The sequence below is a fragment of the Eucyclogobius newberryi genome, unplaced genomic scaffold (genome assembly GCF_026437365.1).
Source record: "Eucyclogobius newberryi isolate DKJ021-1_F unplaced genomic scaffold, fEucNew1.0.hap1 SCAF_7, whole genome shotgun sequence".
In the NCBI taxonomy this organism is placed as follows: domain Eukaryota; kingdom Metazoa; phylum Chordata; class Actinopteri; order Gobiiformes; family Gobiidae; genus Eucyclogobius; species Eucyclogobius newberryi.
Genome location: NW_027316389.1, coordinates 23,670,545 through 23,687,428, shown reverse-complemented (window position 1 = coordinate 23,687,428; position 16,884 = coordinate 23,670,545). Strand labels below are relative to the sequence as shown.

The following is a 16,884-nucleotide window of genomic DNA, read 5'->3' as shown; positions in this document are numbered from 1 at the left end:
GAATTTAGATTTTTGTGTTTGTAGATTTGCAATTTACATTTTAATAATAAGATTCTGTTCAAAGTTCACATATTCTATGTGTTCAGGAGAATCGACAAAAAGACTGAAATTGGCCTAGGAAATAATAAAAGAATCACATGTTTAAGAATGAGACAGGACAGATTGCTATTAGTGGAAGAAATTATGATACTTTAAAAATTGTTTTCATCTTTGGACTTACCAATTGCATTTATTAAAATTGCGATTTTGATTGAAGTGTGATTAACCTTGCAGCCCTAGTGTAGAGTAGTAACAGTAAAGTGTACTTTTAGATAGATAGAGAAGTTTGATCCTATTACAATTTGACTTATTTTGAATTGTCATTAAGTTGGCCTCCGTGGTGTGTTCAGGGGCAGCGTGTGACTGCAGTACTGACCGATCATAGTCCATCACAGCTATGAGCAGGCTGATCTGGTCTATGTTCTCAGGCGGAACATCGAACACAATGGCTTCGTTGTAGATGGGATTCAGAGTGTTGCGCTTTGTGGAAGTTTTTCTTTTCTTCAGCCGCCTGCCCTCGCACATCAAGGACACTTTCACATACGGATCTGCACAAAATAAGGAGGAAAATTATGAAACTCACAAAGCGCTAACCTTCAAACCCGCTCCATGAACAAAAAAAAGTATTCTTTTATTGAAACCAAATTTCATTATTAGATTCTGAATGTGATGTGAAAGGAGAATCATCATTCTGAAATGAAAGTAAAATACCTAAAACTTTCAAAAAATGCCACTCAAAAGTAAAAAAAAATACTAAATGAGTCTATTATATTGTATATTATTGAATGTGATGTCTAGAAAGAACACCCTACAGTAATTCTCCAATAATATATAATTTAACTGATAAATAGAAGAACATATGAATAATGAGTAGAAGAGCTTCTAAGCCCTCCACACTCACCTGACGCTCCAGTGATGTCCATGGCTTTGAGATTCCTGGCTTTGATGATGGTGATGGTGAGTCTGCCGGCCGTGGGGAGATAGCACAGTGAGAACATCAGCTCTCCCAGGTCCACATTGTCCTGAAAACAAGAGAAACAGCTGAACGAGACCATTTCACTTGGTCTGATTGTTGTCTCAATACTGGAATGTTCCTCAATATGGCATTAAACTTATTTCTCAGGCCAACTTGCAACTTCAGAATCAGAAAGGGGTCAAAATATATAATAATTATAATATTGGTTATTGGTTTGAATAATTAAGATTGTGAGATATTCGTAGAGGCAAGCCTGCTAAGAAAGCATGCATTTAAGGTATTTTTTAGCTATGACCCCCCCCATGTGATATGTATGTAAGTGAGAACGAACCCATAAACAGCCAAATACCTGAAACTAGTCCCTGCATTTAGTAGTTTAGAGAGTCAAATAACTGCCTCCTAGTGTCCTATTGTGGCTGTAAAGATTTATAGAACACTACTCAACTTTACTCAATCATGTGTTCACTAAAAGTTATTTTTTTTGTCCCAGTGACAAGACTACAGAATAAAACACCTTAAACTTTTTTTTCACTAACGTCACAGGCCTATTATTCCCAAGCTTCAGTCACTCCCCATTCTATCAAGCTGTCTTATCCAGTCGTGTCACAACTTGGTCATGACACTGTATTCCACGTGTCGAGTCTATTTCTGTTTACCCGTTTCACATTTATTCACAAGCCTTTTCCCAATTAACACCTATGAAAATACCCAAGGGAGGGAGCTGTGCATTCTGAAAAACGTCTTACATCTCAACTGTGCAAAAATTATATTCTTTACTTTCAACTTTCATTAGACAACATAGCAACAAACATAAGATATTTGTCAACTCTCAATGCATCAAGAACTTTAGAAATACCTTATTTTCACACTTTTCTGATTGACATTTGCTTGTCTCCATGGAGATAAAGTAAGCTAAGGTAAACGTTACTGTCCCCGATAGGACATTTGTCTTGGGCTACAGTGCCACAAGAAATAAGGCACTGCACACAGTCACAATCCCTCACATTACACAGATGCATCACTCAAACCCATGTATGCAAAATCCACTTCCTGGTAAGATTTAAAACAAATCTTATTGCTGGAATGTTATGGCATAATCTCAATGGAGGGAGCCAATTCACAATAAAAACTGTACCGTAATTGACTAAATGCAAGGTCCAGTACTTTACATGCTATACTGTGGAGACAAGCAGCTGGAAACAGAAAAGTGACTCTCCAACCAGACATATCCTAAAGTTTAAGCTCCCAGACATCAATGGCCAAGTGGATTGCACACATTTTTACATTTTAAATGTTACTATTATTTTACCAGGAAAGTCCTTTGACATAAAATATATTTTTTGAGATCAACCTGGTCAAGAGGCAGTCAACAAAAGTAAAACAGAAATCTTTAAAAATCCATCAGCGCAGGTTGTAGGTCGAATCTGGATTCAACAATTTGCTGCATGATCTTCCCTCTCTCATCCCCATTTCACACTATACTAGCCTATCTTATAAAGCCAACAGACCAAATGATGCTGGACAAAAATCAAAAAAAGAAAGTTAAATGCATATGAACGCTTGTAGAAGTTGGGGAAAACCACCAGCACTTGTGTCAGAAGCTGCTGCCCGACTTTCACACACACGTCACAAAACATTTGAGCTCTTTGACTAAACTTTACAATATTTTGGGGGTTTACAGTCAGTTATCCATATCATTAGAGCAACGTATTTGAGTAAGACAAATCTGACACAATTGATAAATAGAAAAGTAAAAATGAAAAGATGTTTTCCAAATAAAATCTGACTGGTTGGATTAATTAATTGCTGTTAAAGAGCGGACACAGTTAGACACTTAAAACACATGAAAGCAAAACATTGGAACACGGATTTCTCATCTCAGAAACCTGAGCACCCAATGACCAGATTAATGCAGTGTTCATTCATTCATTCATTCATTTTCCACCGCTTGTTCCCTTTCGGGGTCGCGGGTGACTGGAGCCTATCCCAGTGACTTTGGGCCTTAGGCGGGGTTCACCCTGGACAGTGGCCAACTCATCGCAGGGACACAGAGACATAGACACACAGATAACCATTCACTCTCACTTCACTCTCACATTCATTCACTAGGGCCAATTTAGAGTTGCCTAACACATGCATGTGTTTGGACGGTGGGAGGAGCCGGAGAACCCGGAGAGAACCCACGGTAACACAGGGAGAACATGCAGACTCCACCCAGAGAGATCATGTGATGTTGGTCTAGTCCGGGAATCGAACCCATGATCTCCTTCTTGGGAGGCAAGAGCGCTAACAGCCAATTATACCCCACACTATAGTGTAATTTACATAATAGTTCCTCAATCATTTGAGAAATTAAAATATATATATACACAGGCGGGTGGAGAGGGGGGAGGGGGAGGGTGAGGGGGGATGATGACGCGTGCCTGTGGTCATGACGCGGTCCTGTGAACACCCCCCGTCAGTTTGGAGATTCGAGGAAAGGAGATAGTCTGTAATATAGCTAAAAACTGCGGGAATCAATAAAAAAAAACACTCTGGGTACATATATGAAGCACAAATAGCAATGTAAGAAGGTTAAAAGCTCTGAAAAGTCGATTTTGCATGTTATGGGACCTTTAAGATTACATTTTGATGTAGAGAGATTGCTTTAAATAATGCAATGTCCTCTTCCTCTTTTCTTTGTCACAACTGATTTGAAATGATAATGTTTGACAAATACTATCACATCAAATGTAAACATTTGTATGAATGAAAAAAAAAATCAAACTTGCACTTAAAAAGTAATATTTTCATCAAAAGTGACAATTAGCTGTGACAATGATTATGCTATGCATGCCAGCTTTCAGAACAGGAGACAGCAAACAGACTGTATAGATCAGTTCTGTGTGGCAGGCTCGGAAAGGTGGTATTTTTCAGCGAAAACATGTCACAACACCTGTCTCCTTGAATGTGAGAGGTTATGTGAGGGTAAAGCCTGTGGTGATTACACGTCCTATCCCTGATTAAGAAAAACAGTGGCAGACAGGAGATGGTCTCTGCAGGACGGGAACTGCCCAGGGTCCGCTCCACACCGCTGCAAATCACATCAGCAGTATGAGTCGATGCAGCAACACTATCAGCGGACCCATGTAAACACACAGACAGCAATATAAGAGCTGTGGCCATAAGCTGTGAGGGCAGAGTGTGAGCGAGGCAGCAGCGGTACCATCCATGACGCCGCTCAGTCGCTCTAACACCCGCCATGTTGAAGGTGTTATGCCAATGTCATCAACTGTAGTGTAGATTGGAAAGATGTTTTATGATTTGTTTTAGGGTTACACTTTAATCAGGCTCCTCAAAGTGACCTTCAAATAAGGTTATATGGTTCTTAGCATTGGTTTGTTAGTTAGTGGAAATATTGTTGGAATAAAAACGTATTCAAAGTTTTTAGCAAAATGTGCACACCCAATTTAGATGTGTATAAAGGAACTGACCAAATATTTATAACATGGATATCTTGATGAGAGATGGCCTAGCGTTGTCACAATATTAACATTTATTACTAGTTTCAGTATAAGTTTTAGTATCGATAGGTATCTGGGATTGGCTACTTTTGACAACTCTAAAAAGGTCCTGACAAATATAAATACAATACAATAGATATACGACCAGATGTTATGGAACAAAGCATCGATCTGCGCCGCGACCCCCACGGTCATTACGCTGTAACAAACGCATTAGATAAACAATATGGTGTTCAAATTTGAAAGAATTGATTCAGGGATTTCTTAAGATTGCATTACTGTAGCCACAGCTGCCCTGGGGGTAGGCTAACAGAAGCGAGGCTGCCTGTCTACGCCATGGTGCTCCAACCACAGAGCTACTGCCGCCCAGTTGTTTTTGCAGACGCTCAAAGCAAAACAGACCCGTGTGGACCTTGACAGTCCCTCGTCTTTTATTCACACACACATTGTATTACAAAAGCCACTGTGATAGACAAATCCTCAGGCTCGCTCTCTGATAATATGATCCACTTCCAGCACTCAGGTCTGTAGACGATAGAGTGTCGCTCACTACTCTTATGAGCACTCCAGTACAGCCTGTGGTCAGCATTATGGTCACTACTTTCAGTCAATGAAATTAGGACTCTGCTCCAAGGGCTCCAATACAGAGTGTGGACTGTCCATCTTGTCCAATTACACAAGCAGTGCTGTCTCATCCTCGAGAACTCAAAGGCTTCATCAAGAATCTCATCAGAGAGGTTTCTCCCACTATACAAAAGCCTTCTTTAAATGAAAAGGGAAGCTTATGCCGTTAATGAGATCAGGGACGGTAAAGGCATGTCATTTAATCAGATAAATTTCAAACAATGTCTTATGCTGATTATCTCAAAAATGTCTGTTTCAGTCCTGACTCCTGGTCAAACTAATCAAGGTCTAAGCCCCATCTGAAGCCCAAAGGTGAAGGAGGTGGGCTCTTACTGGGTGCACCATGGGTAACTACTGTGTGAGCCCTATGCATTAAGTTTGCTTCATAAATATATCAAAGAACAAATATTACGCATTACTTGTATTGTTATTGCCATCTAATCATGCTCTGTAGGACTTCTGTGTAAGCATTACTTGTTTTAGAAATAGAAAATTATGTTTTGAAGTAATGTTTTGTTTTAGTAGTCATGTAATAATTGAGTTAGTACTTTATTACTGGCCACAGCGGGAATTATCTGCGTTGTATCAATGAAATTTCCCCATGTGTGGGCAATAAAGGATTATCTTATCTTATCTTAATTACAAAGAGGATTTAAACATACCTTGCTTGCCCCTGACATCCTAATGCAAGCGCTCTGTTGTAATGGTCATGATTTGATGGCAGAAATGCTCAGAACTACTCTGCTGATCATTTATGAACTTACTGTAACACAGAAGATCTCGGAACTCTACCTATGAAGCCAGTGTTTTATGAGGCTTACTAGCAGAGAGACTTACGAGCAGAATTCATCAACGTGAATGAGGAAACAATGCGCTGTGAAAAGACCATTTTGCATATCATTATTTTTAACAGTTTTTGCCTCAGATGTGCATAAATAGAATCAATATTTGAACATATATGTATTTTAATTTGACCAGATATGTTAAATCTAACCCTGCTTTCCAACCATTGATAGTCACAACAGGAATACAAGTAAATAACTCCCCAAAAGTGCCATGAGAACTGTATGTTTCATGTGTTTTCTTATATTTATTTGTGTACTAAAAGATTATCTGTAATAGGGGGCACTATGTTTTAACATTAAACTCTCATAATACAAACTGTTAATATGTTTGGCTCTTTTAGTTGACCCTAGTTTTAGTCGAGTGTGTCCCTCTAACGCCAGCTCAGCTCTCAGCGCATCAAATTACTCAGTGTCAATAGAGGCAAATGGGACGACAAGTGCTTGTTTTACACTGCTATTTGTCATTGTTGGGAAATGGGCAGCTCTTTAGTGAATTGAACAAACGCAGACCCTTAGACACATGCTGACCTCATACATCAGCGGCCTAATTACATTCAGGTCAAACTCCAGTCGATAATATGGATCAGTTACAGGGCTGCAGGTTAACTGTGTCTTGAGCTCTTAATTTCGCTCTAGACTCTAAAGCTAAACGACATTCATTTGAGGCAAAAAATCATTACAAACGTTTTGTGATTATCAGAAAGAACCCGATCAATAGCACTTTTATCCATGGTCATAATTATAAAAGACTAAACGTTAATGATTAAAAGGTTATCTAAAAATAGCTCTGGTGTTGTACTTACTGCAACGTTGTGCATTTCAGACTGAAACAGACCATTTTCCCTCAACTACTGAGTTCATTTAATTGGCTGTTGTTGTGTTTTTTAGCATTTCAACGTATTGTCACACTGCTTATTAACTGTATCTTAATCTCTTCAGTTTTGAATAAGAATAATAAATAACAACTATATTACATAAATTTTCTCTTGCACATCTTTTACATCAGTGGTGTTTAAAACCTGCATGAAGGTTGATGACCATTGATGAATTCCAGATAATGCAGTAAGTAATCACCTGTGTAGTCACGATTATGATATTCATAAATTTGCTGATAATCTCACATATTAACAATTAAAAAACACAAATGCTCCTGTAGTGCAAAGGAATACTCCACATAATATCTTTATTAGCTATGGGTGCATATGGCCAGGGATGCATAGAGTGTTGCTCCATGATTAATGCACACACATGCAGGAGACTGGACCAGTGCTGGGTCCCTCACTGTGGTCTCTGGGGGCTCAGCCTAGTTCTGCAGGGGACACATGGAGAAACAGGCTTCAGGCTATACATTTACACCATTTAAACCATATCATTAACTCCACCGTTTGTGTATACTATCAATTGGCAAATACAAAAAAATATCTACATTGAATTAAGATTACATATGAAACAAGATGGGGATGTGGAGTTGGCAGTGGGAAAGTTTATGCGTGTTTAGACATTTATGTCATTCCTCACTGTTTATGTTTTTTTTGGTTCTGTTTTTCATTTGTAATGAAAGGAAAACTTGTGTATGCTAGATTATGTGTAGCTCACTAGATTGAGTTCTACACATGAATCAATCTGTGGACAGCCGTTGGGACGTCAAAACTGTGTATAATCCAGAAAGAGATTCAGTAGTCATCTGGACATCTGTTTGTTTCCCCAAATCAGATTCAAACATTTCTTGTGAGTCCAGATGACAACGGAATCTTTTCGTACAATGGAACACTCCTGGACAAATGAGGGATTACACCGACTAATCCAGTAAAGAGAAAAAACATCTACAAATGCACAAAATGCCGACCATTTAAAAACAAAGTAGTCTGTATATATGCTAAAATAGCTTAAGTATGTCATGCCATGTTTCTTCTTCTTGGAATTTTATGTCACTTGGCATCAAAGCAGTTGGCTGAGGCAGGACACTTGCCTTGGATTGGGATGAACTGACTTTGGAGGCGAGGCAAGGCAAGGTACCTAGAGTTTGGGAAACACCCACTGTCTGAATAAACTAAGACACAAATAAAAACACAGGCTAGTTTATAATAAAATCACATACAATATATTGCAAAGGCTTTCTCTGGTTTCTTCCTTCTGACATTTGCATGGACAGTGCAGCCTCTCCACTAATTAAGATCAAAGAAAGAAAACGATCATTAGCTGAGCTGCGTTACGCAAATCTTGACCTGCTTGTGCATCCCTAACGACAGCGGAGAAAACCCAGTGGAATAACTGCATAAACACGCAAATATATATATATCTCCTCAGGTCTATAAAAATACTGTTCAAACACCATCCAAACTCTGAAGGTGCTGCTGAGTTAAATAAAGTGAAAATAAATGGGTTAGGAGCCCCTCTGTGGCACTCCACGCATGAACTATGGCTGTCCACTTCTTTATAGATTTACCAGCTAAAAACACTCTCAGCAAAATACTTCACCACAGCAAACATTGGTCACTGGACACATTACTAGGCACTTTAAGGTCTATTATAACCCCCCATTTCTTTGTGCTTGATTTCTTTTTAATGTAAATAAGTGTGTTGAGTCATTTAATCTCATTGCACTAAAACCATTACAACAGGTCTGTTCAACAAAGTGGCCAGTGTGTTGGAAGAAACATAACTATATATTTTAAGATAAACTTCTGTTACATACATAGCCTGATCCTTTTGTCTGGTGCATTTTAGTTTGTAATGGCATCCAATGCAGCTCTGTCAGGCGAAGCATGTTGCCTGTGATTATTGACTTTACGACGCTTCTGTTCAAGTGTTCAGACACAACCTTGGCAGCATCAGCTCTTACATGTCAACCATTCACGCCCACATTCATTCATCACGATTTTTCACTTTGTATTTTACATGATGTCTTTGGAAAGTATTGGCAGTTATTTTTGGATTTCAGTCACATGATCTTTTTCCTCTTTCAGACACAACTGCTCAATCACAATCTGCTATTTTTATTAAAATATTTTCTGTTTAATGCAGCACTACCTTCAAATATAACCATTTTCCCCACCGGATCATTGCATTTCTTGAAGACATCTCCAAACATGTACCAACAACATTTTACATGAGGTTTTACAATAATATAGCTAATGTAATTTACGGTGTGCCGCAGGGTTCGGTACTCGGTCCAATTCTGTTTACTCTTCATATGCTGCCGTTAGGCAACATTATCAGAAAGCATGACATTAACTTCCACTGCTATGCAGACGACACTCAGCTGTATTTTTCAATGAAACCTGATCAGAGCGATCAAGTAGACAGACTTAGTACTTGTGTGAAGGAGATAAAAACCTGGATGACACTAAACTACCTGCTTCTTAACCCTGAAAAAACCGAGGTCATTGTGCTTGGCCCTAAGCATCTACGAGACTCTCTATCTGAGCAGATAGTCACACTGGACAATGTCAGTGTAGCCTCCAGTTCTACTGTAAGAAACCTTGGAGTCTTATTTGACCAGGAGCTCTCATTTAAAGCTCATATAAATCAAGCTTGTAAAACAGCCTATTTCCATTTGCGCAACATCGCCAAAATCAGAAGAATTCTGCCTAAAAGTGATGCCGAAAAACTTATCCATGCATTTGTAACGACTAGATTAGACTACTGTAACCCCCTGCTTGCAGCGTGTCCTAAAAGCTCCATAAAAAGCTTTCAACTGGTTCAAAATGCAGCAGCAAGATTACTAACAGGAACAAAAAGAAGAGAGCACATTACGCCAGTGCTGAAGTCTCTTCACTGGCTCCCCGGTCGAGTCTAGAATCAAATTCAAAATTCTACTCTTGACCTACAAAGCCATAAATGACATAGCCCCATCCTACCTCAAAGATGCTATAGAACCATATCATCCAAACAGAGCTCTTTGCTCTCAGAATGCTGGCCTTCTGGTGGTCCCAAGAGTCTCTAAAAGTACTGTAGGAGGTAGAGCGTTTAGCTACCAAGCCCCTGTGTTATGGAATCAGCTCCCGACCCATGTTAAATATGCTGACACAGTCTCTTCATTTAAGTCCAGGCTTAAAACGTTCCTCTTCGAAATCGCTTATGGTCAGACTAGTTAGGAACAGAAAGATAAACCCACAGCTTTAGCTACGCTGCCCTAGGAGTAACTATGCTGGGGGAAGTATGACAGCTTGAGCACTATCCTCTTCTTCTTCTGACTACTTATGCTATCAAACAATATTTATTTTTTGATTCCACTTGCAAACTGTTCACCGCCTTCTTTTCTTTCTCTCACTCCTGAGGACCTGTGGACCCAGATGCCCCTCCCCTGGTGAAGTGGTCCCTGCCCTGTGTGGACGGTCCCTCATCTGCCTGAGGAGTGGGTCCAGCTCGCCCCCGACGGTCCCTCATCTGCCTGAAGAGTGGGTCCAGCTCGACTCAGACGGTCCCTCATCTGCCTGAAGAGTGGGTCAAGTTCGCCTCAGTCGGTCCCTCATCTGCCTGAAGAGTGGGTCCAGCTCGCCTCTAGACGGTCCCTCATCTGCCTGAAGAGTGGGTCCAGCTCGACTCAGACGGTCCCTCTTCTGCCTGAAGAGTGGGTCCAGCTCGACTCAGACGGTCCCTCATCTGCCTGAAGAGTGGGTCCAGCTCGACTCAGAAGGTTCCTCTTCTGCCTGAAGAGTGGGTCCAGCTCGCCTCCGACGGTCCCTCATCTGCCTGAAGAGTGGGTCCAGCTCCAGTCTCCCTCGTGTCCGTCTGTCCGTCTGTGAGAGTCGGATCTCTCCTTCACTGGAACTCCTCCAGGTTTCTACGCTTTTTTCCCAAAGAGGTTTTTTTTTGTAGTTTTTCCTGGCCGAGAAGGAGAGTCTAAGGACAGAGGACCCTGGGACATCGTCCCTCGCCACCACAGACATTGTTGATTCATTTCTCCCTGTGGCCCTCAGAGGCAACTGTTGTTGTGATTTTGGGCCTTACAAAAATAAATTGATTTGATTTGATTTGAAAAGAGCTAAAATGCTAAAACAGACAATAACAATAACATCAGCTCCACAAGACGAGACTGATGTGACGTTTAGTATGTTCTAACCTTAAACATAGATGTGGGTTTCCAGGTCAGGACATTAGAGCTTTGGCATTCCAAAATCTTTTTTGAGTTGCCATCTGGACAGCACTATCAATTCTGAACCATCATGGGGAATTCCTGGGCTGGAGGATATAACTTTGCAGAGAACTTATTCTGAGCGACATGACTGTATTTATCCCAGTGAATAATGAAAAGACAGTTTGGCTGTGTCTCTATCGTCCCCATCCCAGTGTCAGTGTAGATCTGGGTCACTAGCCTCATGTGCTTGCCACCGCCGTCATTAAACTTTAACCACTTCGAAGTATATTTCTATGTCTCGGCTTCCTCAAACCACAAATGATTCCCAGTGAGAGGAGAACGAGAGACAAGGGGAGATAGAAGATCTCCTCCCATTACTGGAGGGACAACATTTTACGGGACTTTTTGCCAATTTTGAATGTTTGGACCACACTAAAGGACATGGGATTTAATCTGGTACTGATACTGCTTCGTATCAGCGGCGGGTCCAGAGCAAATTGACAGAGGGTGCACAGTGTCATTATTTAACTTGACTAAAATGAGCATGGAAGCTTTTTAAAATACAGTTGCAGTGCACACCTTTGCGCTCCTGTAAACTCCCAAACACCCAACAGTTAAACGTGCCCTGAGTCTGCAGATTTGGAATGGAATGGTTGCTTATTTTAGCCCTAGGTAAAGGAAATCCAGGAAGTCTAATATATTATAATATACAGTGTTTCAAATATAACCATCAAATGTCGGTACATTGACAATGACAAAGCACAGTTAAAGTGTATTACACAGTTAAAGTGTATTACACAGTTAAAGTGTATTACACAGTTAAAGTGCATTATACAGTTAAAGTGCATTACACAGTTAAAGTGTATTACACAGTTAAAGTGTATTACACAGTTAAAGTGCATTACACAGTTAAAGTGCATTACACAGTTAAAGTGCATTACACAGTTAAAGTGTATTACACAGTTAAAGTGCATTACACAGTTAAAGTGCATTATACAGTTAAAGTGCATTACACAGTTAAAGTGTATTACACAGTTAAAGTGCATTACACAGTTAAAGTGCATTACACAGTTAAAGTGCATTACACAGTTAAAGTGCATTACACAGTTAAAGTGTATTATACAGTTAAAGTGCATTACACAGTTAAAGTGCATTACACAGTTAAAGTGCATTATACAGTTAAAGTGCATTACACAGTTAAAGTGCATTACACAGTTAAAGTGCATTACACAGTTAAAGTGCATTATACAGTTAAAGTGCATTACACAGTTAAAGTGCATTACACAGTTAAAGTGCATTATACAGTTAAAGTGCATTACACAGTTAAAGTGTATTACACAGTTAAAGTGCATTACACAGTTAAAGTGTATTACACAGTTAAAGTGCATTACACAGTTAAAGTGCATTACACAGTTAAAGTGCATTACACAGTTAAAGTGCATTACACAGTTAAAGTGCATTACACAGTTAAAGTGTATTATACAGTTAAAGTGCATTACACAGTTAAAGTGCATTACACAGTTAAAGTGCATTATACAGTTAAAGTGCATTACACAGTTAAAGTGCATTACACAGTTAAAGTGCATTACACAGTTAAAGTGCATTATACAGTTAAAGTGCATTACACAGTTAAAGTGCATTACACAGTTAAAGTGCATTACACAGTTAAAGTGCATTATACAGTTAAAGTGCATTACACAGTTAAAGTGCATTACACAGTTAAAGTGTATTATACAGTTAAAGTGCATTACACAGTTAAAGTGCATTACACAGTTAAAGTGCATTATACAGTTAAAGTGCATTACACAGTTAAAGTGCATTACACAGTTAAAGTGCATTACACAGTTAAAGTGCATTACACAGTTAAAGTGCATTACACAGTTAAAGTGCATTACACAGTTAAAGTGCATTACAGCCCGTCCTTGTAGTTGGGCAAAATGTGTTTTGATACAATGTAAAAACAGCTCTAAGGCAATATAAGGCCGCTGTGTGCTGTCTGCATCAAGAGGAGATACATAAAAAAAATTGTTAACATCACAGTTGTTCCCAACTCAGGGTTGTTGTTGTTGTTGTTGTTGTTGTTAAGTAGATATGCTAAATTAAAATATAGAGTATATTGTATATAATTTAACCCATTATTATGTATAATTTAACTATTTTTTTTAACTGAGCAGATTAAAAATAAATTGAACTGAAATGTCCAGTTTAATCTTCCAAACAAAGGTATACAGTGATATTTCTGCTCTTTTGTGGTTCATTTCATGGTCTATTCACGATCGATTTGTCCAATACTTGTACCTCAACCAAGACATTAAGAGGCACATTTAGCACTTTCTGATTCATTATTCAAACATGAATAATGGAATATTTTTTTAGTATTGAGTTTTTCCTAAAAATCCGGTTCATTGCCTTTGTTAATCTGATCATTATAATAATGATTGAAGAAAAGTTGGTGCCTTACCGAGGTCACATGCTGTACATCCCGGCACAGTTTTGTCTCCCTTGGGAAATCTGCAAGATCCAGGAAGTTGTCGACCACCACTTGTCCAATCAAATCATGGCGTGAGAAGCGGTCAAAGTCATAGACACTGAAGTGGAGTTTGCGGCTGGACAGCTCTGCGTAGGCCACAGGGAAGAGGAAGACCTCATCAAACACTGGGTTCAGGGTCTTGCGGTGCACCTTGGTCTGGTGCTTGTTTTTGCGGTCCGGCAGTAAGTAGATCTTTACATAAGGGTCTGACGTCCCTGAGAAGTCCTTGGCAGGCAGGTCCTGAGCCTTGTGGATCTTCACGATGAGTTGCTCCAGATCAAAGTCAAACTTCAGGATGAAGTGAAGACGTCCACAGCTGTTTGTTCGCCGGCCGTCGTCTCCGTCCACAGAACGCTGTTTGTAGAGCTCCGGTTTGATCCGCCCCAGTCCTGACAGAGAGTCCTGCCGCTGGAACTGGCCCGGGTTAAAGTCCGGGTTGGACAAGTTCATCTGACGCCGGATAGAGTTGTGACTGTAATCAGATGTAGAGTTAGGACTTAGATCTAGGATAGCATTATAGTAAAAATATAAAAACAAATGTTTTAATTCCAACAGCTCAATAATCATTCATAACAAGGCTCAAATAGATAATTTACTACGCTTAATTCTCTAAAAGATGTGGAAAAATAAAAAATTTAAAAAGATGAAGGTTGTCTTAACATTTCTGTGCCTAGACTGTTGATTCGTTCAACTTCAAAATGACCAGTGAGAGTTCAATCAGCTCTCATTTGACCTGTGCATAAAGGAGCGGTGATTACTGACCGCACAGAGGAGGTGGGCTCTGTGATCTGTCTCTGCACCCGGTCCCTGGCGATGGTGTGGACCTGGTTCTTCTCCACTTTGCTCTGGGCCTCCAGAGGAATATCAGGTGACGTGTGGCTGATCTTCAGACCTGATTCTGGGACAGCTGTGGCCAGTGGAGGCCCAGAGGGGTCCTTCACGCACCCATCCTCACTGTACTCCCTCTCCTCCCCATCCACCTGCACAACAGCATGGAATGTTTTGTCATGAAACCAAAGTCTACATTTAACGAGCAAGACTGTATTTCTAACCTTGTGCCTGGATTCTTTCAACAGCCTGCTTTTGTCAGCCAATTACAACTAAGGATGTCACGATATCAAAATGTTTGTGTTACGATTATTGTAAGTAGAAAACATTTACAAGTATTCACAATTGTTGGCACAGCTACCGATCCTTAATTTGCTTCATAAAATCTAACTTTCTGAATGAAAATGTCATGTAAACAACCAGATAAAAAGTACATTGAATGTTGCTTTGCTTATTTGGAGTCTCACAATTCTTATTTACAATTATATTGTAACTTGAATAATCACAATTATCCATTAACCGAATAATTTTGACATCCCTAAATTTACAACCAATCACTACTCAAATAATTTAGATAAATGCACTAGTTCACTTAAAAGAGCAAAACCATGCATCATACAGCTCACCCAACATGTTCTTGAAGGTTTCTCCATTCAATAACCTTCTCTTTCCTCCTCACTCATTTGTCACTCATGTGTGTTTAAATATCTCTGTTGTAGTCACTTTAGTTTAGTTGGATCATCCGGGGCTCGGGGTGTAGCCGGTCTTACCTCTGTGAGGACGGGCTGCTGGTCACCCCCCAGGAAGTGTGCACCCTTCAGGATGTCTGGGAGGAAGCGTCCGCTCAGTGGAACCCAGCATAACTTCCAGGTGACGAAGAGGGATACACTGAAGAGGGCCAGGCCACAAGTGGTGACCAGCAGTGAGAGCAGGCTCACGGACACATCTGCAGACAAAGAGATTAAACAAAAGACTCAAGTCAGAAAGTTTGCCTCAACAGCATTGAATAAGGAACTGTGAGAGGTTTGAAGATCCCATGTCCTTTTTCACTTGCTGTGGCTTCATAGTTAAATACAGAGGTGGGATATACAGTCTATTCAAAAACAGACAATATTGTAATTATTGTTTTGGACATGTACTGATATAGCATGATTAATCGTTTATTAAACAAGACTCCAACAAGGGTATAAAGCGATATATTTCGGCCTTTTTGTGGTTCATTTGAGTGCAAATTCACATTTGGAGTGATACTTGAACCTCCACCAAGACATTTACAGGCACAAAAAAAAAAAGATTATCCACAACCTCAAGTGCGTATATCCTATTTTATGTGTGAGATTTAGAAACCCTGCACTGTTTGAACAAATAGTTTGTTAAATAGGCCACTCCCTGCCACGTAACTGCAAATGAGTGCATAATTTCCAAGCCATAAAAATCCATAAGTGTGTCATAAGTGTGTTAAAAGGATCCTGCTCCTCCGTCTGGCACCAGCTTTTGGCAGAGATCAAGATATATCTATAGTGTTTCAGTCATGCTCTTTTATTTCATGATCAATGTGCATCAAACACACCATGCTGCTGTTTCATCTTTGGGATCAGAGCTAATTCTAAAAATCTTCATTGACAGCAGATTTGTGAGTTTTAAAGGTTGTTTTAGGCTGACACCTGATTCCCTTTTGCACCAGTCAATTTTAGTTCAACTTGTTTTTTAAAATAGACTTTCTATCACTATATCACTATCACTCTTTCAATATTGATCTGTTCATATTTTATTTTATTTAACCAGATAAAATGTTTTAGAACCAATATCCTTGCAGGATGCCATAGGTTATAGATAAAAGCAGAAACAAATAAACAGAGCAAATACAAAGCGGTTTTGCGTCTGAAATGGATGTATTTATTTTACTACAGGATATTCATTGTGGATGTTCATAAGTACCAGACAATTAGCTCCTATTCACACAGTAGTTCATTAGTCTGTTTAAGGATAATGCATTGAAAGGAGATGTTAGAAAAATGTATATAATTATCTCCTATTATTTTACTCTTATTATACTGTGTCGTGAAATATACTGTACTAATGATGTGTTTTTTGAGCAACAGAGATGTCTCCAGTAACGCTCAAGGTCGACCTGCCCTGAGTGCTGTGAACATCTGCAGCGGAATCACGGTTTTAGGAGTGAACGGGAAAAGGGAAGCTCCCTTTCCCTTTTGCTCATTATATGTTTGATGTCTTTTATTTTAATCTTATGTTCCAAGTTGCCTTGGCGTTTATCCCCCCGCCCCTCAGGCTCGGGCAACCTGTTTTATGTAACTATGGGCGTGAAGAAGTTTCAATAAATGCGGTGAGAACGGCCAAAGGAGCTCAGAACGAGCAGGGATCTGACCCTGGTCGCTTATTGTGACTGAGTCGTTTATCCTTGACCGTTCTCCTCGCGAGTAAAATATATTAATCTGTCT

General features: G+C 39.7%; 1 protein-coding gene across 1 annotated transcript in view; it reads right to left on the bottom strand.

The window, feature by feature from the left end:
• Window positions 1–16,884, bottom strand: part of syt9b (synaptotagmin IXb) — a 38,027-nt gene that overhangs the window by 5,910 nt on the left and 15,233 nt on the right. Inside the window, exons 2-6 of the mRNA XM_072434424.1 lie at window positions 15,196–15,371; window positions 14,360–14,577; window positions 13,529–14,069; window positions 941–1,061; window positions 347–587 (exon numbers count right to left, since the gene is read on the bottom strand). Of these exons, the coding sequence (XP_072290525.1) occupies window positions 347–587; window positions 941–1,061; window positions 13,529–14,069; window positions 14,360–14,577; window positions 15,196–15,371 (1,297 nt within the window). The remainder of the gene's footprint in view (window positions 1–346; window positions 588–940; window positions 1,062–13,528; window positions 14,070–14,359; window positions 14,578–15,195; window positions 15,372–16,884) is intronic.